At 47.1% G+C, this 27,268-nt stretch overlaps 9 protein-coding genes and 1 non-coding gene across 10 annotated transcripts; 5 read left to right on the top strand and 5 right to left on the bottom strand.

Moving 5' to 3' along the window:
* Window positions 1–49: 49 nt before the first annotated feature.
* Window positions 50–3,095, top strand: HD556DRAFT_1446509 (uncharacterized protein; the record flags this gene model as incomplete). Its single annotated transcript, XM_041307107.1, has 11 exons — window positions 50–355; window positions 405–663; window positions 716–1,272; window positions 1,322–1,379; window positions 1,441–1,502; window positions 1,566–1,671; window positions 1,728–1,904; window positions 1,966–2,162; window positions 2,211–2,400; window positions 2,447–2,525; window positions 2,696–3,095. The coding sequence occupies 11 exons, from the start codon at window positions 50–52 to the stop codon at window positions 3,093–3,095; spliced, it is 2,391 nt and encodes a 796-aa protein (XP_041156938.1).
* A 300-nt stretch (window positions 3,096–3,395) lies between these two features.
* HD556DRAFT_1446508 (uncharacterized protein) lies at window positions 3,396–4,665 on the bottom strand (the record flags this gene model as incomplete). The annotated part of the gene is made up of 5 exons (XM_041307106.1): window positions 3,396–3,517; window positions 3,568–3,705; window positions 3,756–3,870; window positions 3,923–4,348; window positions 4,612–4,665. 5 exons carry the CDS (start codon window positions 4,663–4,665, stop codon window positions 3,396–3,398), a joined length of 855 nt encoding a protein of 284 aa, XP_041156937.1.
* A 271-nt stretch (window positions 4,666–4,936) lies between these two features.
* On the top strand, window positions 4,937–7,182 carry HD556DRAFT_1394386 (uncharacterized protein). Its single transcript, XM_041303642.1, has 5 exons — window positions 4,937–5,173; window positions 5,233–5,699; window positions 5,752–5,998; window positions 6,053–6,343; window positions 6,398–7,182. Exons 1-5 carry the CDS (start codon window positions 5,048–5,050, stop codon window positions 6,734–6,736), a joined length of 1,470 nt encoding a protein of 489 aa, XP_041156936.1. The 5' UTR covers window positions 4,937–5,047; the 3' UTR covers window positions 6,737–7,182.
* A 3,471-nt stretch (window positions 7,183–10,653) lies between these two features.
* Window positions 10,654–12,413, bottom strand: HD556DRAFT_1394367 (uncharacterized protein). The gene is made up of 12 exons (XM_041303641.1): window positions 12,391–12,413; window positions 12,318–12,337; window positions 12,241–12,255; window positions 12,145–12,183; window positions 12,047–12,075; window positions 11,975–11,988; window positions 11,894–11,926; window positions 11,667–11,726; window positions 11,484–11,618; window positions 11,191–11,425; window positions 11,081–11,132; window positions 10,654–11,024 (listed from the first exon to the last, which is right to left on the bottom strand). The coding sequence occupies exons 1-12, from the start codon at window positions 12,404–12,406 to the stop codon at window positions 10,806–10,808; spliced, it is 867 nt and encodes a 288-aa protein (XP_041156935.1). The 5' UTR covers window positions 12,407–12,413; the 3' UTR covers window positions 10,654–10,805.
* A 534-nt stretch (window positions 12,414–12,947) lies between these two features.
* HD556DRAFT_t90 lies at window positions 12,948–13,020 on the bottom strand. The gene has a single exon. It is a non-coding gene; the product is annotated as a tRNA-Thr (tRNA).
* A 2,029-nt stretch (window positions 13,021–15,049) lies between these two features.
* On the top strand, window positions 15,050–15,589 carry HD556DRAFT_750333 (uncharacterized protein). The gene is made up of 3 exons (XM_041311500.1): window positions 15,050–15,237; window positions 15,303–15,400; window positions 15,454–15,589. The coding sequence occupies exons 1-3, from the start codon at window positions 15,199–15,201 to the stop codon at window positions 15,542–15,544; spliced, it is 228 nt and encodes a 75-aa protein (XP_041156934.1). The 5' UTR covers window positions 15,050–15,198; the 3' UTR covers window positions 15,545–15,589.
* A 1,590-nt stretch (window positions 15,590–17,179) lies between these two features.
* Window positions 17,180–18,985, bottom strand: HD556DRAFT_750281 (uncharacterized protein). The gene is made up of 7 exons (XM_041311499.1): window positions 18,567–18,985; window positions 18,427–18,495; window positions 18,290–18,373; window positions 17,955–18,236; window positions 17,855–17,905; window positions 17,606–17,801; window positions 17,180–17,553 (listed from the first exon to the last, which is right to left on the bottom strand). The coding sequence occupies exons 1-7, from the start codon at window positions 18,819–18,821 to the stop codon at window positions 17,399–17,401; spliced, it is 1,092 nt and encodes a 363-aa protein (XP_041156933.1). The 5' UTR covers window positions 18,822–18,985; the 3' UTR covers window positions 17,180–17,398.
* A 143-nt stretch (window positions 18,986–19,128) lies between these two features.
* HD556DRAFT_1446504 (uncharacterized protein) lies at window positions 19,129–20,331 on the bottom strand (the record flags this gene model as incomplete). The annotated part of the gene is made up of 2 exons (XM_041307105.1): window positions 19,129–20,208; window positions 20,263–20,331. The coding sequence occupies 2 exons, from the start codon at window positions 20,329–20,331 to the stop codon at window positions 19,129–19,131; spliced, it is 1,149 nt and encodes a 382-aa protein (XP_041156932.1).
* An 801-nt stretch (window positions 20,332–21,132) lies between these two features.
* On the top strand, window positions 21,133–22,113 carry HD556DRAFT_1394345 (zf-CSL-domain-containing protein). The gene is made up of 2 exons (XM_041303640.1): window positions 21,133–21,430; window positions 21,480–22,113. The coding sequence occupies exons 1-2, from the start codon at window positions 21,248–21,250 to the stop codon at window positions 21,702–21,704; spliced, it is 408 nt and encodes a 135-aa protein (XP_041156931.1). The 5' UTR covers window positions 21,133–21,247; the 3' UTR covers window positions 21,705–22,113.
* A 2,831-nt stretch (window positions 22,114–24,944) lies between these two features.
* Window positions 24,945–26,629, top strand: HD556DRAFT_1446501 (major facilitator superfamily domain-containing protein; the record flags this gene model as incomplete). The annotated part of the gene is made up of 11 exons (XM_041307104.1): window positions 24,945–25,120; window positions 25,167–25,193; window positions 25,251–25,279; window positions 25,332–25,380; window positions 25,429–25,506; window positions 25,559–25,643; window positions 25,688–26,040; window positions 26,092–26,188; window positions 26,243–26,435; window positions 26,485–26,546; window positions 26,594–26,629. The coding sequence occupies 11 exons, from the start codon at window positions 24,945–24,947 to the stop codon at window positions 26,627–26,629; spliced, it is 1,185 nt and encodes a 394-aa protein (XP_041156930.1).
* Between the last annotated feature and the right edge of the window lie 639 nt (window positions 26,630–27,268).

The raw sequence follows: 27,268 nt of genomic DNA, 5'->3' as shown, positions 1-27,268 counted from the left end.
ACCATCTCCACCACCCTTGAAGCCATTGCAATCTTCGCCATTGCACTCCATGGCATCTATACCATCTCCGGATAGCAAACGGTTCGACCAATTCAACATGACAGGTCTTGCTGTGCTGTATCATAATTCTACCTTTGCCCCGGGTTTCAGCAACAACGAGCGTCAAGCAGCCGCACGGGCTTTACTCAGGCATGATGCTCATATCGACGGCTCCCATTATCAGACTAGGACAGTGGGGGGCCTTCACCCATCATACATCAGCTTCAATTGGTCAAGCAATTCGAACGAGGCAAAAGAGCGGTCCCTTACACCTAACGAGCTACTCGATGCAGCCACCCAGGATGTATTTGACGCAGTCAGTCATTTCCTTGATTTTTTTTCTTAAAGCTCACAACATTTTTCAGCTCACCACGCAAGACCGTCTTGATGGTGGGATATCCCTTCTCATTCGATGCGCTGGCAGCGAACCTCCGCCGAATCTCTCCCCCGAACAAATTCCTATTGATGTCTATATCACGCCGCGCGAGTTGCAGGAAACGCAGCAGCGAATTGGTGGAGATCTTGCTGTCTTAGTACAGGCATTCGCACAAGAGTTCGCAGTACCTCATTTGCAGTGTTTTGCTACCCGCTGTGCCATTGAAAAGGTGAAACCCAGCAGGCGCTGTAAGTAAATTAATTTTTATTGTATTCTTCGCATTGCTAACACAAGGTGAAGTCCCTGCAACTCATATCAGCACTACCGGACCACGCTACATCCCTCCACCTATGGTTGCCACAGGAGCTCAAATCCAATGCTCTGCGCAAGCCCCAGACACCTTTTCCACCAATCTACAGTCCCCTCTCCTTCATTCGGACTCTGCCGCTATTCGTCGTGGTGTGGAATTGGCTGCCGAATCTGCGAACCGAACTGCACCATCGACGCCATGCTCGGAGATGCGTCAACGCCGACCGGCTGATGTATTCACCAAGGCTGTCCCACTTGTTGTGGCGCCATCTCAGGGATTCGCTTGCAATCTGTCAATGGTTGGGTCGCCCCTTATTAGTATTGGGCCATATACAGATGCTGCACTCGATCGGTTGAAGCTGGGTGACGAGAATTTGCCGAAGCTCCGAACATTAGTAGCAGCAGTTTGCAGCAGCCGGTGGGAGGCAGTGTTTAGGTCCCCGTCATGGGACTTGACTTACGAACAAGCTTCCATCTTGTCTAATGCCCTCCTCATGGACCTACAGGTAGGTATAAGGGACGTCAACCCTGAGGCCGCCAAATTGAAGGTTAGTCATTCTCCATTCTTCGCATTTTAATTTTAATTTCAATCCGTAGAATCGGTCATCAGTGCTTACCACCATCCTCAAGATCCTCGGCATCTTAGTTTTCATATGTGCACTTTACCTTTTCGGTTTATTATTACTGTAGATCTCAGATGTTCCTGCCTTGTTTAGTACAGAATGATGTGATACCTGAGCCTAACCACAATGTTGACAGAGTGAAAATTTTCTTTTCGGTGCGTTAAATAGCTGGACAAATGATTGCAGGTTGTTGACTAGTCTCCGCTGCTTCCTTGTAGCTAATGGTTGCCCAGTTGTTCTTTGCCAACAAGCGCAGTTCAAATGCCAGACTCATCCAGCCACCTGCCCGTCGACGTTCGAACATTGTGCTCAGTAAAGAAGCCCGTGCTGCTCTCAGGCTCGAGCGACGCACCAAATCTCTTTGGTTCAAAGACCTTTAGATGACACATGGAAGCAGCTCGACGATGCTACCAAATTGATTGCGTCTTCACACCATAAAAGTATCCGCCAAGTTCAAAATGATTTATACATAGGTCGTGGCCTTCTCCGTTCAAAGCGCTCTAAGGCTAATTTATGGAATGCGTTCTGCTGGAAGAAAAACCAAGATAAAGAGAACGGTAAGTTTTTATTATAATTGTGTTGTCGTGTTCTGTCGTGCTCAAGCGTTGTTTTTTTTAGATAGCCACGGTAAAGCGGTGCTCCAAACACTTGTCCGAGAACACAAGTCCGAATACCTCGCACTCTCAAATGAAGAACAAGTTGAACTTCTCGCCGAGTTCACTGAATGGAAAGAGACGAAGAAGACTGGTGTTCGTGTTACGGCCAAGTCGAAAATCAACGATATCACGCAAACCTTGAAGGCAGTGGAAAACGAGGTATGTTCTTTGTTGAATTTGTCTCTGACATTTCCTCACATCTTCTAGCTCAAGAGCCTCCATTGTCATACAGGCGCGGAATCCATTCTATACACTACACGTGGTTCTACGGATGTTCCCCTCCGAGGTGTCGTGTTTGCCACTCAAGGTGTTGACAACTTCATGGACACCGTAATGGGTATCGATAATCAAGATTTAGTCAGCAAAATGGAAGGCTTCGCTGTCCAGGGGATGAAAGGTTAGTGTCTTTGTTCTTATTGCTACATCGTTCTAATTATATTCAGGATCTGCGAAAAACCACCAGAAGCGTGTCTCCGATAAACGCGCAGAAATTCGTGACATCATCAACCGAAAGCTTCATAAGTTTTTTTTTTTGCATTTACAACATTTAATTTACTTATTTCATTAATAGAGGAGTGTACTGGTGACACTGGCGCAAAAATGCAATGGGCGCATTACTTCTGCAACGTTGTTCAGCGGTACTAGGTTGTTGTGGAAGGATGGCCGGATCAAATTCCGTTTACAAATCTTAGTCAAGTATCGAGTGCGCTTCCGGACCTCCAGATGCTTTGCAATAGGTGGGATGATGGTGCGACTTACTGGAAGTCCTTGAGCGATGAAGAATTCGAGAAACTCCGTCTGGAGCATGAAGAGAAGCTCAAGAGTGGCGCGATAATTGATTGCCGCCGCCGCACTCGATCTGACAAAGGGACGAAGCGCCGCAGTGCAGCAATACCTGCAACAACTCATCGCAAACATTACAAGAGTGCCGAGACTATTGAGGACAGCGAGGCCAGTGATGAAGAGTTACCTGATCCAGCTGCTCGTGATACAGAGCCACCTGTTCCTGGTGATGACTTCATTCCCTTTGACTGTGATAAAGCATTGGCTGACTTAGATCGAATATTTGGCCCCGCGCCAATGTTGGAGTGAGGGAGGTTCACTTATACTTACCTAGTGTCAAGTCATAGCTTTCGTGTATGGCATCACTCATTACTATCAGAATGGAGGTTGTGTGTCGTGAAAAAAAATATATTGTTGTGTACACAGTTGTCAAGTACTACCAATAATGTGATTGTGCGGCCCTCTAGCTCGAAGTCTCGGTCCCTCTAAGCATTGTTGATAGTCTGCACGCTTGAGAAAGTGCTGGACTGACAGGATGGCAAGGGCAGTAGCAGTGGTGTCTTCGAACTGACGGGATGGCAATGGCGGCAGCAGTGGTGTCTTAAAAATTTATAGATAAAATGAGGTGTCAGTGGGAACTGCAAGGCTGATGAAGTGAGAGGCAAGGGGGACGCACAGACCAGGTGGCCTGACAGTCAACATCTGAATAGTGCGATCCCCAAGTGAGGATTCTGTAGGCGTAGGCGATTAGCTGAGACCGGGTGATAGTGGGCGCACGGACCAGGTGGACAAACAGTTGAATAGTGCGATCCCCAAGTGAGGATTCTGTAGGCATAGGCGATTAGCTGAGACCGGGTGATAGTGGGCGCACGGACCAGGTGGACAAACAGTTGAATAGTGCGATCCCCAAGTGAGGATTCTGTAGGCATAGGCGATTAGCTGAGACCGGGTGATAGTGGGCGCACGGACCAGGTGGACAAACAGTTGAATAGTGCGATCCCCAAGTGAGGATTCTGTAGGCGTAGGCAAGTAGACCACACCAGGCGTTGGTGGATCTGAATGGTGCGATCCGCAAGTGGTGAATCTGTAGGCGTAGGCAATTAGCTGAGACCAGGTTTGATAGTGGGCGCACGGACCACTTGGGCAGGTGTTGTAGAGGGCAGTGGTGGGCAAGGATAATGAGGTGGGAAGCAGGTTGGTGCAGGCAGCGTTCTGGGGACACAGAGACAACTTGGTGCTGGGCGCAAGCGTTGTAGAATGAGGTGGGAGGCAGCCTGCAGGATGCTGCAAGCTGGGGGCGCACAGACCACTGAGGCGCTGAGATTTTGGGTGAGGAAGATGGGACAGATGTTGTAGAGGGTAGTGGTGGCCTGGGTGATGGCTGCTGAGCTGTAGAAGCGGCGGCGGCGGCGTGCAGTGTGCAGCAGTGCAGGGGGTAGGAGGACAGAGGCGTGAGAACCCGCCAGATAAACCGCTATGGACCAAGACAGGCAATTTGCGGAAACTGCCGGTATCAGGCGTAGGGCGGGATAAGGCGGGATACGTGCCAGCCTAGCTATAGGCTACAGTACAAAGGTATCAGAATATTTAGGGCGTGATTTAACGCTGGTGTTGGGATATTACTAGTTTCGAGCCTAAATATAGTTGACGAGGCACGCTATTGCTAAGCCTAATAAGGCTTCCCAAACGGGCTATCCAGGTGGGTTACGCATACAGATAACTACTTATGTCACATTAAGAACGAACACTGATAGACGACTTACTTGATGCAGACTGTTCAAATCCATTCATCAAATACCGGAGGTCATTACTTCAAGCTACGGACACAATCTTGAGGTGGAAGTGAATCAGTACTTGATGTCTGGTCAGTAGTCGACATCTCCGAGTCTATCAGCGGCCAGTCGCAACCTGCAACACAGCTGCAAATTAGTTGCTGTGTGATTAGAAACGACGGCTGCGCGCAGATGTCTCAGACTCACTGAAGTGTCAACTAGTGCGTCGATCTCTCATGAAAGAACACTGGCAAGAGTAGTACTGTGTAGTAGTAATTTAGTGAAGGTGTTCCGAATGATGAATCAAACTTTCGTTCAGCGCTAGCGCAAACATACACAACTATTATGTAATAAAGCGACCTGTGACGCCATATGTCGTGATCGCCAACTACCCACTGCTCAGGCAATGCATAAGCCTGAAAATGACCAGCAGGACCATGTGTTCCACAATTTCGAGTTCTTTACTCACCAACGCTGATTTGGATACCCATGTTTGTAGTATCAGCCAGCCAACATGGCCAACATGCTGTCCACAGTCCTTCCAAGTTCGTGGTCGACGTATGGCTCGTGATTATGAGGTATCTTTCCGTCCTGGACATCGTGAGACTTGGAAGTGTGAGTCTGCGACAGATTACTACTCTTTCCTGAACCCCCCTTTTATACTTCATTCACAGACATGTCGAACATTACACGAATTTGCTTCATTACGACATGTCTGGCGCGACGTCCTCTTTCAGCATCGTTTTCTTGACCAGTGTTACCCCCATCTGCGTTCATGTACTGCGGAAGACATTCGTCACCAGCTGAAAACCGCTGCCCGACTGGACCATCTATGGACACAGTCTAGCATCGTCCCTAAGCATCTTTACACGTTTCCGCTGGATTTCCCTGGTGTATTTCAAGGTCTCAAATTTCTTCCGGGTGGGACATGGCTAGTGTTACTTTTCCATTGTCGAAATCTCAACCCTTCTCGACACTCCAACTTATGCTTAATGAAACCAAGCACGGGAGCTGGATTCCCTGCTGTATCCACGACCTTTCAGAGCGAGATGTGCTGGCTCCCCTTCCTTGACCAAGACGGTCCGTATAAATCATCTCGTGGTGACAATCTCATACTACTACGAACCAAGTGTAATGACGGGTGCGGTGTATCCTTCGGGTCCTAATTCCCCATATTCACGAACTCCAACTAGATCTAATGCCTTCGGAATTGTGCATTTAAATACAAAGATACCCTCAATCACGATACCTCTCACTTTTCGCACAAATATGTTTGTGCGGAACTATGCAGCGTCAGGAGACTATATCGTTTATGGCTGGATTACCGCCGACAGGAGGCATTTCCTTCGTATCATGCAGCTAAACGATAATTATGACGGTTTTCGAAAGGATATGACTGTTGAAATTGACTGTCCTAAGGGACACGACGGCAAACTCCGCGTAAGTGCAAAGATGAAAATATTATAGTTGGAGAATACCGATGATTATGTACAGATACGGTACGACTTGCGCCTGTCCGGTCGAGTTCCGTGCATCTTACTCGTCAGCACGCGATTGATGGCTGCGTACAACATTCCCTCCAATGTACCCAACAGCGTCGACGCAAACCTACCACCGTTGCTTACGCCATTCTGGCAGCTTCGCCCTGCTGCTGTGACCTTCGGACGCTTCGTCAAATTGTTCCATGAAGGAGCTATAGTATCTTTGTACGAAGGCCAGATTCGATTCATACGACCTCACCTCGATGCCTCGGAACCCAATACCTACGTCATTGAGAAGTACAATGTAAGCTTTGCTCTGCATTACCGCATCGGGGGAGTGACTCACTCTCCATTGCAGTTTGATCCCCCACGTTCACAGAGCTCACAGTGGCCGTGCTTGTTCTCAGCCCAGCGGATATTCTGGCGTTCTTCCCTGCACAACCAGAAAGGGACGACATCTCCTTGGCAAACGACTATCGAGACGAGCGCAGTCCCAGAGAATGTCCATCGTGAAGGCCGTGTACTTATTGACTTACAGGAAACTCAGACCTCCGCTCCATCTGCGAGCACTCGAATAGTGCAGGATTGGGATGAGCTTTCTGGAAGACTTTGTATGAGAAGCATACAAAGCCGCTTTACGCAGGATCCGAGATGTCGAAAGACTACTTGGCGGGTCACATTGGTAGATTTTGTGTGAGAGTTATACGAACCTAATGTGCTATGGTATCGTGAGACCAAGGTGCGAGGACACATTGCACATTAGTTAGCCAGTTTTTTGTATCCATCAGAGTAGGGCTCTATATTGAACGTTCAACCGTTCAGCTAGATTTGCATGCATAAGCACAACGTTATAAAGCACGTTATAAAGCACGTTCACGACATTAAATGACTGACAGTTGGAAGGTCACCAGGTAGCAGTAAAGAAATCCCCATGCACGTACTCCACCTGAGCTCCTACATGCGATCGCTCCTGACTATACTCCTGTTCTGGAACCACCAAAGCCATCAGGCGTCCATGCGAGTGAGTAGTTGTTTCTAGTGTGAGTCTTGAAGGATGCGAGGTGTTTCCTCGTGCCTAGATTATGAATTTGGATATTGTATTTTGTTGCAATGGCAAGAAGTTCTCCAGAGGGCGAATACCGTGTCCAACGAGAATTACTACTGGATCTTTTTGTTGCTGCCAGGTTTTGGTGTTCCACAGTTTTGTTATTCTGTCGTTACATGGACACTAGTGGCCAGCACTGTCCCATCAGGAGAAAAATCCAGCGAGTAGATACAACCGGAGTGGGCTTCGATTTTGGTGAGTAATTCGCCAGTTTCTCCGTGCCAGATGATGGCCTCTCCTTCTTCATCACCGCTTGCTATCAATTGCCCATCTCGTGATGCAGCCAATGCCCACACGCCACTGTGATCACTGATGCCCCTCCATATCCTTCAACACGACGCCCGTCTTCAAGTCCCACAGACAAAGCGTCTTGTCTTCCGAACCCGTAACCATCCGTCGTTTATCGGGAAACACTGCAATTGCCCATATGCCGTCTCCATGGCCTTTAAACTTTCGCAGGGGTGTGGTGATTGGAGTGTGGTCGTCGGGATCGGTGTCAATACCTTGCGTAAGTAGTTCTTTGGCAGTAGATAAGTACCTATCTATGCATGCAACGCGGGCTCTCGTGATGGCTAGTATCTGTGCATATATGTTCGAATTGCGGTATATGAGTCAAGGACGGAAACATGCCTTTGACTGAATACCCTGAGGTATTGCCCATTCCGATATTATGCTATTGCCACCTCCGCTGAGGATGTGGTTGCCGTCCACCGAGAAAGTGATGCACTCTGTGAAGGATAAATGACAACAGTTTGTCGGTCTGAGAGCCACCAGAGACAGACATGATTGTCATCAGATGCGGATGCGACGAGCGTGCCAGCGGGATGAACGACAATGATATTGACTTGCTTAGAGTGGCCCGTCCAGGATCACCGACCTGCTGCCAGGTTGTTGTGTCCCATTCGCGTATGGTAGGATCAGAATCACCGCCACCTGTAAGAAGGCGTGTGCCATCGCGCGTCCATGCGAGTGACAATTTGTTTCCAGTGTGAGCCCCAAAGGATGCGACGCGTTTTCTCGTTCCTGCATTATAAATTTGGACATCGTCTTTTGTTGCGATGGCAAAAAGTCCTCCAGGCGAATACCATACGCCGTTGACATCACTACCACATTCAATCGAGTCTCCTTGTTGCTCCCACGTGCTGGTGTTCCACAGCTTCGTCGTTCCGTCATATGAACCAGTGACCAGCACTGAGAAAAGTCCAGTGAAGTAGTCCCTTTGAAGTGGGTTGAAATTTTGGTGAGTAGTAATTCACCATGCCATGAGATTGTCCATCACGTGACACCGCCTATTCCCACAAGTGACAACACCCGTCTTCACACACCGGCGGTTTTGGAATTTTGCACTATGCAAGATTTGTTTTGAAATGTTAATGATAAAGTTGGCATTCTTACTATACATTTTGACGTAGTAAAAATGAAAAAATTGGATGAGTGGATAAATCTTGGACGAAATTCTACATTTTATGAGTCATTTTGACATTGTAAAAGAAAGACATTTAACCGACAGCAAGATCTGAAGAAAAATGATCGAACATTTTGATTCAAATCTTATATCGGGGTAAAATTCCTTTCCAATAGGTAAAATGTGTTTTATTTAAATTTTCCTCAAATCTCACCTCATGTAAGATTTGAATCAAAATGTTCGATCATTTTTCTTCAGATCTTGCTGTCGGTTAAATGTCTTTCTTTTACAATGTCAAAATGACTCATAAAATGTAGAATTTCGTCCAAGATTTATCCACTCATCCAATTTTTTCATTTTTACTACGTCAAAATGTATAGTAAGAATGCCAACTTTATCATTAACATTTCAAAACAAATCTTGCATAGTGCAAAATTCCAAAACCGCCGGTGTGTCAAGCTTCAAGTCCCATAACCGAAGCGTCTGGTCCCATGAGCCCGTAACCATCCGTCGTTTATGGGGAAATACTGTAACTGCCGTTATGCCGTCTTCATGATTTTGGAACTCTCGCAGGGGTGTAGTGATTGGAAGGAAATCTGACATTTCACTGGAGGCGGATGGTGTTGAGTACTACGGTCGAAGTGAATTTTGGGAGGTGTCTTTCTACAAGTGGTGCGTGTATTGTGCGTTTTATGTGTTGACCTGTCTTATTTCAATAGACGTCCAGGACACTTCTTGAGGCTGTTCGCCTCCACGCTACCATCACCGTTACGGTAAGAATACAGTATGAAAGGGATGCTGAATTCTCAAATGTCGTTGTAGTTTGCATAAGGGAGCCAAACATACGCTAAGCGTCGCTAGACAAGACTCGTATCTAACCCTTACGGTACGCAGCGTCAAAAATTGTAGTCTTAAAACACACCCTCAACCTCAGCAGTGCTCCTAAACCAGTCATGTCTGGCTCCTAACCCTCACAAGACTTAATCCTTAAGTGGATGCTACATGCGAAGTCGTCAGATTGTGTCAAGAATGCTTTAATCAACTAGGTGGGAGGACGCACGAAATTAATCGTATGCTAATATTCACGGACACTATGCGCTGGTCTAAGGCATGTCCATCTCACAAGCCAATGGCTGGACCGCTCGGGTGGCTCGTTTGGAATCTATTGCTCCATCCCCGCAAACGTTTTTGTAGAGTTCCTCGACTGAGCGGTGCGCGGTGCTAGTGGCAATCGTTGACTTTCCGTAGCAAGGTCGACGATGGGCACTAAGACCTCATGTCCCAACAACGCACTTAATTTGCAGGTCAACCACTAGGTATATAACTTCAGCGGGAGTACTAAAGGTACCGACCACGGTTTCACAGGCAGCAAGAAATGCCGAGACAGATCCGTTTGTGTGATTTCGATCAGCGAAAACGGCTGGTCGCGCATGAGAAAGGCTGACTTGAAGGTTTCGTCAAATTTCTGTATCCCGTGACACGCGAGATGGAGCCATTGAGTATTTGTCTCGCAATCTCTCGATTTCGTGGCATCAATACTGGTTATCTTTGAGAAGGAAGAAGCTCCTCCTCCCAACAACTCTCGCCCTCAAACATCCTGACTTCAAAACATGCTCCCAGTCCAGTTTCTGTCGCAGAGGACACGCTCTCGCAGCACGCTCCCATCGTCACGGCGCTTCCCGTGCTCAATCGAACCTCCAGAACAGTTAGCCCTCATCATCCAGGGTTCGCCGTGAGCATTCACTCGTCCATCTATGCCAACGTCAAATTCGTGCTTGATGTTATCATACACGAGGAGGGCATCGTGTGCATGCGAATGGACGAAGGAGACGGACTGAGGAAACGATATAACGAAGCTGCTCAGTGGGTGCCCCTTTGTTGAGTGATGATGTTCTCGGGACGATTGATGGGAAAAATGCCAAGGCTGTTTATGCACTGAATAAGGATACGAAGCTCGTCGTCGACTTCAACCCTCTCAAAATCACGCTTTTCCGGGGTGGACAGTATACTATCTAAAAAACATGTCAAGAATTTTGGAGTCATTCGCACGAAAGCATAATGCGAATAACGGTAGATAGCTAATTCCAGTAGTGATACAGTGCATTGAGTATTTGTTTATTGTTCGTTGGGGCGATGCCCGATGGTACACATCAAGTATTGGCTACATAATACACTATCACTTCTAACTTTGGTACCAAACTAGCACCATTAACGAGTCCACGGGCAGAGTATGCAAACATTCGGTCCATTTTCGTGCTACACACTACTAGTGCTAGTCGACATGCATACGTGCTCCGACTCGGAGTCCTGGAAATCAATGGAACTTATACAAGTTTCTAGGTCGACGCTATCAACGAGCTTGGCATTATATTTTCGAACGCTAAGGATGAGACGTGGTCCCAGCACGAATAATTGCACGAATATGGCGATTTGAAGTATGGCATAATAAATTTGAGCTCCCACGGAATATGAGTCCTATAGACAAAATGGTGGTCAGACGCAAGATGTCAGTCAGAGATTGGCACACCTACTATTATATTAGGAGACAAACAACCAAGGCTGAAACAAGAAACAGCAGCAAAGCTAGCACATGCGGAACTTGAGCGAAAGAAGATTAATCGCGTTAAGGTGAGGAGTTCACCTTGCAAAGTAAAGCACATGACTTTTTATTAACACCGTGAAACAGCCTTTAGACCATCTTGGACGTAGCCACCGAATTTCACGGTAATGTTTGACAGCGATCCAGACTGCAAGGCAGAGTACAATGCCCTCCCACACAAGGCGGAGTATCCAAACCCCGGCCAATAGAAGTTCAAGTTGTTGGCTTCTCTGAACCTCGTAAACACACTGATTGGTGCCGGAGAGGACGAGGTGATCTGAAATCTATCCTATCAGCTTGATGATTCAAGGTCTTTCATGATAACCGAAACATACCCCAAGGAAAACTGCGGATTGCTAATGCAAACAGCACTCCACAGGCGGCTGTGATAGTTGGAAAGACTACAATGAGAAAGACGAGGATTTTTTTTGATCCCTGATACATGGCATATAATCGAGCAATCATGATGACTTGCAAGATATTTCAGTCGAATATCAGCGGAGTACGCAGTAACTCACTGCCGAGTATGGTATTTATGACGAAATATGTCACTGCTTGTACGAGGAAAAATAGGGTACCTGGAAAACATAGTTACTGAAGAGTCTCGGAGCTTAATACTTTGGTCAAACTTACAGCTATTTCAGATGTTATATAGAATCCCTAAAACAGGCATTTCACTCACCCCTAAGTAGAAGTGTAGTCAGTTGGACAGGCATGGCAGGCAGACGCTGGCACGAGATAATTACCACATCTGTCATCGAAATTCCTGGGAGACTCGCTGCTTACTGTTGGTCAGAAGAAATGGCAACAGAGTAAGGAGACATACGCAGTAGGTTGTTGCTGATAGTGAGAGATGACTTATTAGTACAGTGCCAACTTGTTGGCCTTGCGAACATACATAGAGTATAGTATTCCAACGTAGCGCACCTAGAATATTCTCCAGTCAGTATGTATAACTTGGCGAGTGCGCCACAGCGCACGATATTGGCTACATACGATGACATATAGAAGGGTCATGAAAGACCAGCGTTGCTTCTGCCTCGAATTAGCTGTCTCGTTTTGGCGTCAATATGCGATAAGAGTTCTACTCACCCAGATCAGTTCAACCTATGAATCATTGTGTGTAGTGAGATGACTGTTCTGGTAATGGCATCAACTCATCAACCTACCTCTTGTCGGAATGTCAGTGCTAAATGATACAGTGACATCAACAATCGCCTTGACAAGTACTGTGTTGCTTACCCCAATCATAGAGCATTGCAGTCGAGGACGCCACTGCAAAACCAGTCATAAATAGTGTCAAACAGCATCGGGCCTGCTCTTCACGAACCTAAAACATAGGTGGCAACCTGATGTGTATCGTCGTCCGGCCAACCACTGGGATCAATTGAGAGTAGGAACATATTCAAGAAATATGGGTCAAAGAGTAGCGGTTTTGGTGGAGCATAACGGTGATGTTGGCGCTACATATAGTACACCATCCAGCGCTTGTGTATGCAGATGCATCGTTGACCGACTGCCAGTGTTTTACGTATAATTATATGAAATCAAGTACAGAAACTTGAAGTCACAGTGGAAGCAACAAGGAAGTAGTACTGCAGGGGCAGTGCTACTAGTAAGCAGTGCATCGCGCTTACCTGATACCCTGAACTATATACTACAGCTATGCATGTAGGTCAGTTACGAGGCTAGCTACCAGGATACTAGGAATCCAGACAACTTGAATTCGGATCACCGGGTTTTGTGGTAGTTGAAGACCGATCGCTGCAGCATACTTCTGAGAAACAAAACAAAAAGATTTCCCATTAGCCGACTTGAACGACTGACCTCGTCATTACTAGTGACGCGCTCTACCAACTGAGCTAAACGGGACATAGCAATTACTAAGACTGACACATTTTGAAGTGTGGGAACTACGGGTCGGATCAGAACTTTCAACAGACTGACTATCATAGTCAACCAGCGGCTACTACTACAATGCCGTGCCTCGTCTTCAGCTTCCTACAGCCATGTATACTTCGGCCCCAAATATTTTCACATTCCACTATTTCCGCATAATATCCGGCCCAGTGCTTTATCACAGCATTCCCTTCAACGCTATTCAACGTTCAACTGGTACCATATTATCTATACATGTAAAATCATCCTTGCAATTCACTTTTTTTTTGTCGTAAAGGGTTGCCTGCTGCATTGGCAACTCTCACTGGAGCTTATGTACCATAGGCAAGCTTGGCTGGTGTGTCTGATGGTTAGCATTCGTGATGCACTACGATTCGTACTCAGGAGCATCATTGGCACATTACTAAACCTTTTTCACCAGCAAAGTTAATGCATTATTCAGCCATAACCTCTCTCCTAGGCTTATGCTATACAGAAGAGATACAGCGATGGTTGCACATCTGCCAGTAGCTCAGATGAGTCTTGACTAAGATTCTACAGCAACTTGCAGGTCGTTATTAAACTAAATGGATCTAGGTCGGTATCAGTCCCATCAACTACTTTCAGGGTGTATTTGTTTTGATAGTTCTATAAGTTACATATTCCGATGTGTATATCCGCTGGCCCTGGCCCGGGGCTTCTGCCGGATGATGGCTACGTTCTCGTTGCGAAATTCTGTCATTCACACTGTATCATCCACTTTGATCCACTATTTGGCCAAGCCAATCGGCGGAGTCGCTGATCCGGTGCATCGCTAGGTAGACTAGAGGTTGATCCTGGTGGAGCAGCCTGGTTTCTCTTGTGATCCTCGGTGGTACGATCAGTATTGATTCAGGACGTTTTCAGACGATCCATAGCTTTCAGCTGTAATCAATTCGCAGTATTTTCTCAACTGCGTGTCGCCAAGAATATATCCAAGCCTGCATGTTAGTTTTCCCACCCTTGACGATACCCACTCTCTGTGATCCAACAACGTAACGTTTTCACCGACTTACTCACTGTTGTCCCCCGTCATGCTCGTAATGACCTGAAAGGGATTACTGAGGAAGCTTGATTTACGTATGTCCATAATACTGATCTTATACACCTTGAGTCTGGTGGGTTAGGGTCTTTGCGAACTCTATTCTGACACTTGCTGTATTGTCAGTATTGACAGAACTAATATTAGGTGTGTCAAATAGTACCGCTGTACTCGTATGAATCTAATGACGCCTACAGCAACGTTCGGTTACAAGGTTTTGAGAAAGACCTGTACTTGCATAGGGAACAATACGCCACAATTTTGTCCGTTCTATTTGTTGGATACATTATCATGCAAGTGCCAGGGTGAATTTCGTCCTCGATTGAGAAACAGCTGAACGTAACTTTTCTTCAGGAACATGTTCCTGCACTGGCTAGAGAGGCCTCCTGTCATCATTCTGTGCTGTATGTTTAAGATATCAGTATTGTCAGGTTTATCGACACTGACCGTTCATGAAGATGGCTGCTAATCGTGCTCAAGAATCACAACGAAGTACACTTCCTTGTCTTGCATTGCTCAGATCTAGTCTCTGATTGTTTGACTCAAGTGATACTGGCATTGTCGTCGCCCGCTTCTTTCTCGGCTTTGCCGAAGCTCCCTTCTTCCCCGGAATTGTATTTCTTGTATATAAACGGTACAGGAGAGACGAGGTCGCCTTGAGACTAGCTCTCGTTTCTTGCGGAAGTTTTCTCAACTTTACATTCGGATCCCTGTTTGCATCTGCTATACTCCGCGGCATACAGGACACATTTAGGCAAGCTGCATGGAGGCAGGTGACGAGCGTTTCTATAACTGAATGCTTTGTAGATGGTTGTTTTACATTGAAGGCAGTATCACCATCTTGGTCGCGGTTTGCGCGATGTTCATACTTCCTGATTTCCCGCATAACGCCAGGTGGTTCACCCCAGAGGAAAGCGCAATTGTTATCTCTCGCCTTGTAGAAGATGGTTATGGTAAGGCTGACAAGCTTAGGAAGCAGACGACCATGAAAGGACTACGAGATGCTGTGTCTGATTGGAAGATGCGGTCCCAACGCTGTGCGTGATACTGGGATATGATACAACTGTAACGCTGCTGCTTTGCGTTCCTCTATGGATATTCGCGGGTATGATCGTATTTGCTCTTACATGGTTAGTGAATCATTTCTATCAGAAAATCGCATCTCGCGGAGATCAGGTACTCTGACACGAAGCAGAGGCGTTACAAATGCTTTATTATTTCCAATGCACTCGACACCCTTGCATTCATCATGTCGATCTTTATGATGGACAAGGCTGCGCGCTATAATTCACTGTGAGTGGTATCGCCGGTCGGGAGTCGTCACTCTTGTACTCAGAAATGTACAGGTTCCTGATGGCTCGAGTTATAGCTGGATACTTGGTGCTCTTAGGTTGGATAAGCAGCACTTTCTTCAGAGAACCTGCGAAGCGCCGTTGATATTACTCTGATGAACGCACTGGGCCAGACAGGCAATGTTCTTGGATCGTCAGTAACGTTGTCATCAATTTCTTGCTCTCGCTGACAATTCACGACTGCGCTTTTTGCATAGGTATGTATGACCGTCGAATGGAAGCACGACATACTATTGTGCCTATGCCATCTGCATCCCTGCACTCGGAGTGTTGTAGGCATGTTTGGTACTATGTATTGGTATTTGAGGTATTTGGATAAGCAGTTTGAGAGGAACGAACGGGATATGAAGGATAAGCCACTTGGCAACGCATGGAAGCACAGTAACTGCGCTGCTAAATACATCGAGAAGTCCGAGTGCTTCGATCCAGAACATCAGTCGCTCGTCGTCAAAGAGTGATCTTATTTCCTTTGCGAGCTTATCGTCAAAGTCAGTTGTTCGAACATGCTCAGCCCAATATCGACAAGAGTAGGAGAGATGTGGGGGGATGGATGTTTTAACTCGTCGAGGCAGCCCTGCGTTTTGGGAATTGGGGAGGTATGACGACTTCAAATCACAAATATTGAAGCGAAGGCCATGTTCCATCACTCGTAGCGATGCGAATGCAAGGTCGCGTTGTACGTTGGACACCTCAACAAAAAATTCTCTGCTGGATGACTTGTCTGTCAGGAAGTCGTGGAAAGATGCGTGAAGGGGTCGGATGGGAGTACGTGAGTTGGTGGTGCCGCTGAGGAGGGATCCCATGCGTTTAATAATGTCCATGTTGTCAGGCTTGTTTTCGTCTGGAAAGTAGTCCCGCATGATATTGAGGGAATTGAAAGGAAGTGGTTCAGCTGTGCTAAGTATCTGTCCCATCACAGAACGAAACCCTGTCAGTGCTTCTTTGTACTCGTCGTCGTCATATTGATCCCTTTTCATGATTTCTTTCAAAATGACTAGATACATATCGTACAACAGGTTCTTTTGCTTTCCGGCCCTGCGGTTAACGAGAGCATTGAAGCGAGGCATTTGTGGTACGCCTGGAGGTGCATCTTTGATGTATTCGCAAGCAAGACGTGCCCACTCGAAAAGTCCATCGGCTTTCGCAGCGAGTTCTGCAAACTCTTTGTCGCGAAAATCTGGTAGCTTCTTCAGCTCCTCAGATACGAACGCGTGGATGTCGCGCTTTGCCACTGCTGCTGGTATCTCGTCCATGGACAACCGTAGAATATGCTTAGCGCCGTGAAATGCATCTTCGATGTCATGGAGCGGGCGAGAGGTAACGAGAATCCGAAAGTTAGATGGAAGTTCTGTGATTTGGGGAAGACCTTTGTCCTGCAGTCTACCGGCAAGTATGCGAAGGAGGTTGCGCCGCGTCTCCTTTCCACCGCTCTCATCTAGTGCATCGATCACGATCAAGACAGGCCCTACGCTTGACGCAGAGAACTTCTTTAGCGGTTTCATGAGAAGGTCGCGTCACTGCTGGATAACATCCGTCGTATTCTTGAGCGAATTTGCATCCTTGACCGCATCCGCTAACGCTCGCTTCATCTCCGAATCACAGTCAGCAAGATCGCGCGCGATGGTGGAGAAAATCTTTTCATGGCGACGTTCTGCTTCTCTGTGCCGATCGAAACAAAAACATGAACCAAGGCCTCCCGATTCCTTGAACCAGTTGGCGATCGTGTGGGCGATGGCTGATTTTCCCTTGCCCGCAGGACCAGATAGCCATAGCACACGTTTAGCAGCATCTCCACTGCCGTTGATCCAGTCCGTAATCTGGGAAAGAATCTCCATGCGCGTCCCTGGTAGGCACTGTTTCATGGTATCTAGACCTGCGCCCTTCGCATAAGCGATATCCCCGAGATCCAGGGTTTCGCCTGAAACGGTGTGAGTGAACTTCAAGACAGAAGTGTATCAGGATCCCTACCCGTCCCCTGGACGAAGACAGCCACGTCCCGATCGACTTGGTCCCGGAATTGTTGCATAAGGCCGTCCAAAGTATCGCTGTACTGTTTGATCATTTTCGAGATAGCGCTTTTCGTGAGTCTCTCCCCTATAATATGGTATAAGATTCATGTACAAGGTACGATATCTTGGTAACTCACAAAAGCTCTTCGTCTCCGAGTAGTCCCTGATAAAACGGGCACACTCAAGAGTCTGGTGAACGACCTTTGCAACGATATCGCGCATCGATTCAATTTTTCCAAGACTGTCATCTTGAGCCATGAAGCGGTAAACTTCAGCCAATTTCTTGAGAAGACGAAGAATCGATTTGTCGCGCTGTGCCTGCGCAATTATAATCTTCATGGAATTAGAACTTTTGAATAGGAGACTGGACTCCAAACTAAACATACTTTGGATGCAGCAGATAGCATACCCAGCGCCATCTTTGTGTACGGATGAACCTATACAACTTAATTAGTTCGCTTCCAATCAACAAGAAATGACCCATACGTCTGCGATCTTCTTGAGGGCACCATCGATAATCTTGAGGCGTTGGAGATACTTCATCTCAAAATTATCTGCGGCAGTAAGATCCGCTGGGGCATTCTCGACGGCGGATGTCATAGAAGTCGCATGTTTCCCGAGTGATCGCATGTTTTGTGTACCATCACAGGTTGATGGAAATACCTGCGGAGCAGGCTCTCCGGACAGCCCTTGGTTCACGGAGTCACTGGGAATCTCAGATGTGGTGGGATGCTTGTTGTCGTTGGAAGGATGGAGATGCAACGTGTCCTGAGCGCCTCTAAGAATACCGAAGGACTGGGATAGCAAGTTCGAGCACTTACCTCGACTTGCTGACTCGATGAAGCCTCTTCAATTCCGACGTCGTGGACCGCAGTGGTGCGGTTGCGTGTTCGCTTGGAGCATTTCTGTACAATATTAGCCGGCGTATTCAGAACAAACAGTATTCACGTCTACGCACAGGAAGCTTTTTGGTTAACCCATTCTTCAATTTGCGCAGGAACTGACAAGATCCTCTACGAGGCTGGTTCTGGACGAATAATGGGTAAGGACGACGATAGATTTCAAGAGACCACGTACCGAGCTTTCAGCAACATTTACCTGATTGGATCTGAGAGTTCGTGGAGAAGGATCGATATCTGGCCTATGATCTTCAGTCATCGCGAGTGGTTGTAGATTTAGATCGTTGTGAAAGAAACGGTGTGGTACGCTGAGAAGTAGTGTGAGAAGGGAATGGGCGTCCCGCTCTTTGGCAGAACTCCAAAGAACGTTCGAAGCATGACTCGGATGACCAGCACGTTGACTTTGAGCGCTAACACAATTCACACCGGCCCGGGTTCCGGCGGGCGGGCCCATGTGTGTGCACTGCGCATCACAAGTGCAATGAAGTATTGAGAGACGCTGTTTAGGAAAAGTCGAGAGAGCTCGGTCTACTCCAGAGTTGAACAACTTGAATTATACAGCAGTCCCTTCAACTTGGTCCGGCGTTGTCAGAGTTCACACGTTCTTCGTTCTTTGAGCCTGACGGTATTCAGTAGCAGTGCCAGTGGCATTTGTGCCGTTCCAGCTGTTGAAACATTTGAAATTCAAGCATACTCCATATGTACATGGCATGAAACAATATATAGTGATCCTGTCACCGTGTATATACTACATGATAAAGTTAAAAGTAAAATCTGGAACGCGTAGGATCTGTCACTAGTTCAAGGGAAGGAAAAAGCGTAGCATATTCTGCTAACTGTTGATCCGTTTTCCTCACTCCACCGCCGAAGATCAGACTTTCCAGGGGACACTGCGACCGTGTCACAAACGCCTTGAACTCTTCGTGAGGCCATTGGCCCATATTGCGGACTTCGACCGTGCGTAGATTGGGGAGCGTGATGGTATTGAATAGCCCAAGGTTTACGGTCGAGTCCAAAAGCAAATGCCCGGACATGCGCAAAGATTGAAGTTTGGGGTGCACGAATGTCTCCGAGGTCTCGATAGTCGTGAATATCCCAATCATCGTCAAAGACGAGAGGTTGGGACACAGGTGGAGCAAGCGGACAAAGGAATCCAGTCCGTCTACCACGATGTCAAGATTTGTGAGACCGGCCCATCTGAGAGAATTGAGGTGAGGTAAGACCCTAAGGTTAAGCCACAGGTCCATTAACTTGAGACTACGCATGTTGGGAGGCAATTGCGCGATGGAGTGCATGACAGCTGTTAAAGTATCAGAACCGCCCGTGTATATGACCAGCTCCGAAAGTCCCCGAAAGTCCGTCATCGCCAAGGAGCCGGCACCGGAGAAAAACCCAACAGACAACGACGATACTTGATCGACGTATGGCTGGAGCAGGCTTCGTAGCTCCGTCCAGTTATTGTCATGACACTCGAGTGTCAACGACAGTTGACGTCCTCGCGATCGCTTGAGGTAGGTGTCATAGCAGAAAGCTCTCTGTTGCCAGTCACCGTGCCCAACTTCCAGTCGGAGCCTGCGCCATAAATCCGGCATATCCACAGCAACCTCCCGCCATCGTCGACATACTGTGGTCAACAGCATGGGGGCCAGATCTGGCGCGGGAATCGAGTTTCCGTCTTCTGGGATGCAGTACAGGAAAATCTGAGCGAGGATTTCCGTGGGCAAGCGCCAAACAGGCGATGTAAGTGTGCTGTGAGACTTGTTTGACTGCACAACCTTGGCTTTCTTTCGATAGTTGACACCTTTTTGGCTTGAGGCCTTATGCATGACTACATCCAACTGCTGAAGTGAATGTTTATTATTATGTTCAGACGTCAACTAAAACACAATACTTACAATGTTTTGCATAGCACTGATAGTATCAGAGACTGCTGATGAATCAGCGTTTGAGTTGAACGTCTGCATATTAACGCGAACTTGAAGGAGGTTGAGACGTTGGAAATGGAGGTTGGAGATATTCTAGCGTTCGGCCAACTGTCGCGTCCCTATTTAAATTACAGTGCTTCGCAAACCACAAGTCCACAACAAACACACCTTTCTATTGTAGTTTCTCATAGCGGGTCTTAGGTACAACACCACTGTTACACCAGCTATCCATATCTAGAGATCCTGCATTGTTGCAAAGGGTGTCAGTGCGAATGCCTGTAAAATATGTGGAAGGGTGCTAGTGATCTCGCTCGCCGGTGGTTTCGACATGGTCGGTCGGCACTCCTTGGCCATCCGAGACCTTTTGTTTTCTTATGTGGACGACACCTGAAGGTCTTTGTCGAGCTGTGACCTTTATTTCGCCCTATTGTACTAGCATTGTGTCTTTGGTTCGAGAGGTGTGAAGAAGGCGCTCACAACATCAGGCTTTGAGTCTCCTTCGCATCTGAGATCTGAGTACCGAGTCTCCACATTCCTACCGTACGCACTGAATGGCCGATTTCCCTTTTCACGTCAATCACATCTCCTCCACTACATTCTTGGATCTTAGTTAATGACGCACCTGAACTTCAACGAAGTCACGTTCTTGTTCAAGTAGCAAACGATATGTTTCTTGTAGTGTTGATGAGAGCTCATGGGAACTTGAAGTGTAACCCACCTCACGAATACTTGACTCAGTTAGGTTCCGAATTGAAAGGTTGAAAATGTGATCGTTCAAAAGACTGGGTATACTGGTCGTTGTTCGAGTCATATTTAGCCTAGAGGAAGTTCATGGTAGTAGTCAACGTTTGAGTCACTCCATGCCCGCCAATTTGTCTACTAATTTTTTCCTTTTTTGATCATCCCGAGTTGATCCCGATCAACTATTTCCAGCCACGAATCCTTCTCTCACAATATGGGGGCTTATTACGACGAGATTGAAATTGAAGATATGGTATGGGATGAGGTAAAAGGCGTCTACCACTATCCCTGTCCCTGCGGAGACCGCTTCGAGATCTCTCGCAAGCAGCTTGCCAACTACGAAGATATCGCGACGTGTCCGAGCTGCAGTCTGATCATCAGAGTTGTCTACGATCCGGTACGTCATGTGAATCTTCTTCAGTGAAATGTACAAACAAGAGCGGCAGCTTGATTTTGAAGACGAACCTCCAGATGACTCCGAGGGGTCTGCGTCGGAGAAAAGTGAAGAGAGTGAGGAGGACGGTGATGATAGCGATGTCGACACGTTCGAGGATGCTCTTGAGAAGCTTACTCTATCTGAGCGGTCAGCGGCGACGGTTGCAACAGCAACATCAGATATCAAATTCCTCGAGTCCGTATCGATCATCACTGCAGACGGTGCTGCTGCATAACATTCTATAGCACATTAAACTTACAATATTTATGCATGTGGTTTGTATCTATTCGTTCAATTTAGTGCTCATCTTCGACGGGCCTATACTCTGTTGGACATGGGTCCAGAGAACAGTTTCTGCCTCGTCGAAAGAGCCTCATCTTTCTCCTCGAGCTGTTCCTGAAATTCTGTAAGTCTGTAGTAACGTGTTAGGATCGTTGAGTCTCTGACCTCTCGATCTTGCCATGACTATCATGCGGAAGAAAGTGATAAAGGCAAGGGAAAAGAGACAGGACGAGCTGACTTGACTCTGATTGATCATAATGGTCGTACTTACTAGGTAGCGTCGCTGCGTGGGTCAAGACCTAGCCCTTACGGCAGTTCAAATTTCTGCCGGAAGGTTCCGACATGCCCGAATCGAGTTGAAGGTAGCCGTTTTTATTTACTGCCTCTCTGGCAGCGTAGGCTTACTATTTCACAGTAGACTTTGACAGTTGATATCGCTGGTCATCCGACGCAGTATGATACACACTGTGATTGTCGTCTTTCCACCACGGTGTTCAAATTCCATATGACTTCATCACTATGTGTAAGGCTACGATGAACTCATTTGAAGTTTGAACACTACTAGTAGACATTGCGACTCAGATAGCGGCTCCACCGATGGTTCTTCCCAATGCCCGACCTCTCAGTTTGGGTGAGTGATCGTTTCAAGTTGAACTTCACACAATCTGATCTAGATCACAGTGCACGGATGGGAGCCTGAGATCTCTTCCTTCTTGTTGGCTCGGAGTATCATGATTACTTTTATGTTCTAACTTGTTGTACAGGATTTGCAAGTTTAATTGATGTGTGCAGTGGTGTCGTTTCTCTTCAAATATCTAAGATTTCATGTAGGAATACCCAGCCTTGCTAACATCTAATTCTACCTGCTGGATACCGGCTCTGTTCTCTGGCCCCTGGGGTGAGTCAGCTGTCTCTAGAATGTGGAGTCGATTTAACCAAATGATGATAGATCGTTGCACTGGCTGCTGGTAAGACGTTTATGATCATGCGATTTGTGCTTTTCAGAAGGCAACGTGTTGACATTGACATTGACAGCGGACAACTAGGCTGTAAACTGACTCCTAGCTGCAATTATATGTACCTGTGTTGCCTGCGCTGTTGTTGTCCGAATCGTTGAGTGGTTTGTATATGGATACTGGTGAGTCGTGGTCCCAAAACACCGGAAGGCTACATTACCATCTTCAGATTCACACCGTGCACTAACGTGGTCGTTCCGCCTCATGACATTCAGCCTTTGTAAAGGGTGCTACTCCGCTGGCAACAGACTTCCCTTTGTATCAAATAAATGAGCCACTCCTGGCTTTGTCCTCGTCGCCTATAAAATCGCAGTGAATCGACTCCAATCACTCATCTTTGAAGATCCATCACTCCCTGTCATACTCCCATTCGAACTAGGTCCTGTTGCGCATCGCAATTAGGCTTACTGAGCCTGAAAGAAAATCACAAACTTGGACATTGCCATCCACGACATTTAGCACTGTACCTGTATTATCTCTTCCGCTTCAACTCAAATCACGCCTCTCCCGGCTCAATGATGGAATGTCCCTCGACGGCAGAGTTGATAAACATCGCAATGACATATTCCACGCTGGTACCTCCCACCCTCAATACACTCTGGTCCGAACAGTCAAATCTGGCACCCCTCATCATGTGTCTACCTGGAAGGTCGCGATGGATCATAGCATTGTGAGTTATATATGACATTTGTGTCTTAACAGGACAATTCTCACTCTAAATCGCAGAGATTTTCCAAGGAGCCGCTACCCACGGAGTGGGAGCGTGTCAAGAATTCTTCACGACATCAGTGAAGCCCATTACACGCGTCCACCAAAGACACATGACAGTGGTCGTATCCTTCAGAGTTTGGTGTGGTTCCCACCTGCAGTGTTGTTCCCCAACTTTTGCGGATTGGAATCTGAGGCTGTGTCTGAGGATCCTTGGAACACATCTGCATGGTCGACGAAACGCAATGGGGATGGTCCGTCCTGTGCTCCCCATACCACTTCCCTCCCAAATTTTCCGGCCTTTGCTCAAGCTCAGCAGGCTGTCGTCTTTTCTATTCGTCGGGAACTACGACCTTGACGACGCCTCCATGCATGATTCTTGCTGGGTATTCGGCCATTGAAGTTCACCTCAGAGAGACGTGGCACTCGTAACGCCACCATTAGCGTCAATGTGCAAATCGCCGCACGCACCATTTGATGCCTCAAGCACCGGACGGGACTGAGGGGCTTCGGCCCATGCAAGCAGCCATCCGCAAGCTACATGTTGGACTCAAAAGTAGTTTTGGAGGTGGCGAGCGTCCCATACTTCCTAGTTGGAGTATTTCCAAGTTCCACCTGTATCACTGCTTACTTAGGAATTTCGAGAGTATAGCTATGCACGCTGGCAGATGGACAGGAGCACGGACCTCCAGGTCATATTCGATATGTGCTGATGTGTGAGGTATCTTTGTGATGAGTACCAAGATATCTCCCACTTCGGCACATATCTGAGTGCCGTCAATGTCATATATGTATATGTATAGTACGTCTCTGTAAAAACACTCGAGCATAGTCCAAAAAGATGAAAATTATAATAGACAACACCTAAGCTACGTATGTAGGTATCAACAGCCTACCTCAAACCGCCTGCAGACAGGCATCAGTTCCTTCCCAGCCTGCACGGACATCGGCTCCAATACGTGTAGGTGAAAGATCTCGTGCAACTTGACTTTGCAATGTGCATGCTGTTCGACACATTTGCATTACATAACGTTCATATCAGACTCGTTCCATCACTTCATGTATATTTATTCTGCTTGCCCTATTCAACCTGCTACTTGACGGATGCCAGTCCCTTCGACAGTTGCACCACACAGATCACCTACTAAGTTACGTGTGAACACCTCGAACCACCTTCACGAACATGTCTGTTACTTCCGGATGTCCATGAACGTCAGCTCTCACTCGCCATTGCAGGACCGTGTTCGCCATGTACTACGTCCCATTTTGGATCAGCTCTTATCAGGCCTTCTTTTTTTCAGAGTTGTTAACGTTGACCATCGGTTCGGCCCGAAAGAATGTCCTTTTGCAAATTCTAGTTGCAGCATCAGTTGTCCGACTCGGCGGACATGGAGTCGTGGTGGTCAGGTGTATGCATATAAATACTCAAGTACTGTACTTACTGTCCGTGTCAGTTCCCCCAGCCCAGGATGGCAGCCGAATCAGAACTTCGAATGGTTCATGCAGAAGTGGCTTCCCTGCAAGACGACAAAGAGGGCCCAGAGATATTGGAAGCATGTCGAGTCTCCAAGAGTTGGGACTCTCCCTCAAGCCCGCACGAGTTTTCCGAAGGTGGTTTGGCAGGTTGGGCAACTGCTTTTGGAGCGTAAGAAGGCAAAATATTTGAGCTGGCTCCTACTCAGTTCACACAGGTTTCTGGTACAGTTTTGCGGGTTCGGGTGAGTCTGGTGGAGGTGTTGGCAGGAAATAGCTCTATGGCTGATTTAATTTAATAGTTATATCACTTCATTTGGTGTCTATCAAGGTATTGCTGCAGACAAAAGCGAGCATGGACCATTTGATATATTGCCCTCCAGACTTCTATACCCAACATTACCTCACAAATGAGACGTCGTCTGCTATATCGTGAGTTTCTATTTACGTTTTCATGGCGGGTATCCTCAAGACTTGTAGATTGATCGGGAGCACTAGCGGATCTTTACTCATGCTCGTGGGCCTCGTGGCAGGTTCACTGCACGACCGGGGGTATTTGTGAGTGTAGATCTATTGGAAGTTCTCGACGATACTCAACAAGCTTCACTAGTTACCATCTCCTAATTGTCGGATCGTTTCTGGAGTGTTTATCTCTGTTCATGTTATCTTTGTCGAAACCGGATCAGTACTACCAGGTAATGTTCCCCAATTTTCAAATCTCGGTTTCTGACTCAGTCAGATATTTCTCTCTCAAGGATTAGGCTTGGGCATCGCGACGGGGCTCTTGTATATTCCTAGCGTGGCTGTCATCTCGCATCACTTCCGACAGAGGCGCACGCTGGTCATGACGTTCGTCGTTACAGGCTCATCGCTAGGTGCCATCATCCATCCGATCATGCTCAACAACCTCATCAACGGCCCTCTTGGTTTTGCCAACGGCGTCCGTATAAGCGCAGGGTTGATCACCTTGTTTCTCTTAACTGCATGTTTGTGCATGCGAACTCGCCTTGATCCGCCGGCGATACCGGTGAACTATATCGTGGCGGCTAGAAAATGTATTCGTGATCTACCATTTATGCTCATGGTCATAGGGTGAGACCTGCAACGCACATTCTTGACTTTCTCCAAATAACCATCCTGCAGGAGCTTTCTTTGCCAGATCGGTTTCTACTACCCATTATTCTTCTTTCAACTAGACTCTATCAAGCACGGTATCAGTGTTCATTTTTCGTTTTACTCTGTGGGTTCCAGCAATGTGCAAGTCATCCGCGGCGTCTGCTGACAGAATCTCTAGTTAGTGATCTTGAATGGGTCCAATTGCTTAGGGCGATTCACGTCAGGGTTTATTGCAGGGTTCACGGGGGTTGTGAATTTAACCACAGTGACGGCAATTTTGTGCAGTGTCCTCATTTTTGCCATGATTGGGCTGAGTAGCTTGGCAAGCGTCGTTGTGCTTGGCGTGATTTATGGCTATCTTTCAGGGCTGAGTAAGTAAATTTTCAGCTATCATTAACACGGGTTCATCGCTGCATGTAGACGTTGCGATGTTGACTCCACTCATGGCTACTTTAACGCCTGACGTCTCTGAGCTTGGGCAAGTGATCATTTATGTTTGAACGTACGAACCATCTGACGTGGATCGTAGCGCACGGATGGGCATCTGTCTCTTTACTGCTGGTGAATATTATCATTACTATTATTTCCATGTTATTCAAACTTGTCGCGATCACTGTATAGGAATCGGAGGTTTGATTGGTGGGCGCAATGGTGTCGGTTCTAGCTTCAGATTATAATTCTTTGTCCAGGAACACCCATATCTGGCGCTCTGCTAACATCTAATTATACGTGGTGGATACCGGGTCTGTTCTCCGGGGTAAGTCGACCCTTACAGTCATTTTATCCAGAGTTCATGCTGAGTGCAATTAAATCGACTACATAACAGATCGTTTCACTGGCTGGTGCCATGACATTTGTCATAATGCGACACATGTTTCTCAAAAGGCGCGTGTCCTAGGTAGGTCTTCATCTGGTTCATGGCTTCCGGAGATGAAGACTTAGCTCTCTTCTTGTACTTGGCCAACAACACTAGGGAACGGCAGCAGGTCCTTTCCATCAAGGTTCATCCCTCGCTTGATTGCTATCAGGATGATAAAGAGGCGTGTTGTGCAATTTCTTCCGATTCGGATTCCGATACGCGAGAAGAGGCGACCTGAAGTGATTTGCCAGATATGGTGTTTGGCTGTGATAGATGGTCTCTTCGATCTGGTATGAAGTTTCACACTCGCATCAAGTTTCTTCAGCTTTAGACCCCGGATTGGTA

Source organism: Suillus plorans, assembly GCF_016647745.1.
Source record: "Suillus plorans strain S12 chromosome Unknown HD556scaffold_54, whole genome shotgun sequence".
Taxonomy (NCBI): domain Eukaryota; kingdom Fungi; phylum Basidiomycota; class Agaricomycetes; order Boletales; family Suillaceae; genus Suillus; species Suillus plorans.
The sequence above is the reverse complement of the archived record's forward strand: the minus strand, read 5'-3'. Positions and strand labels throughout refer to the sequence as shown.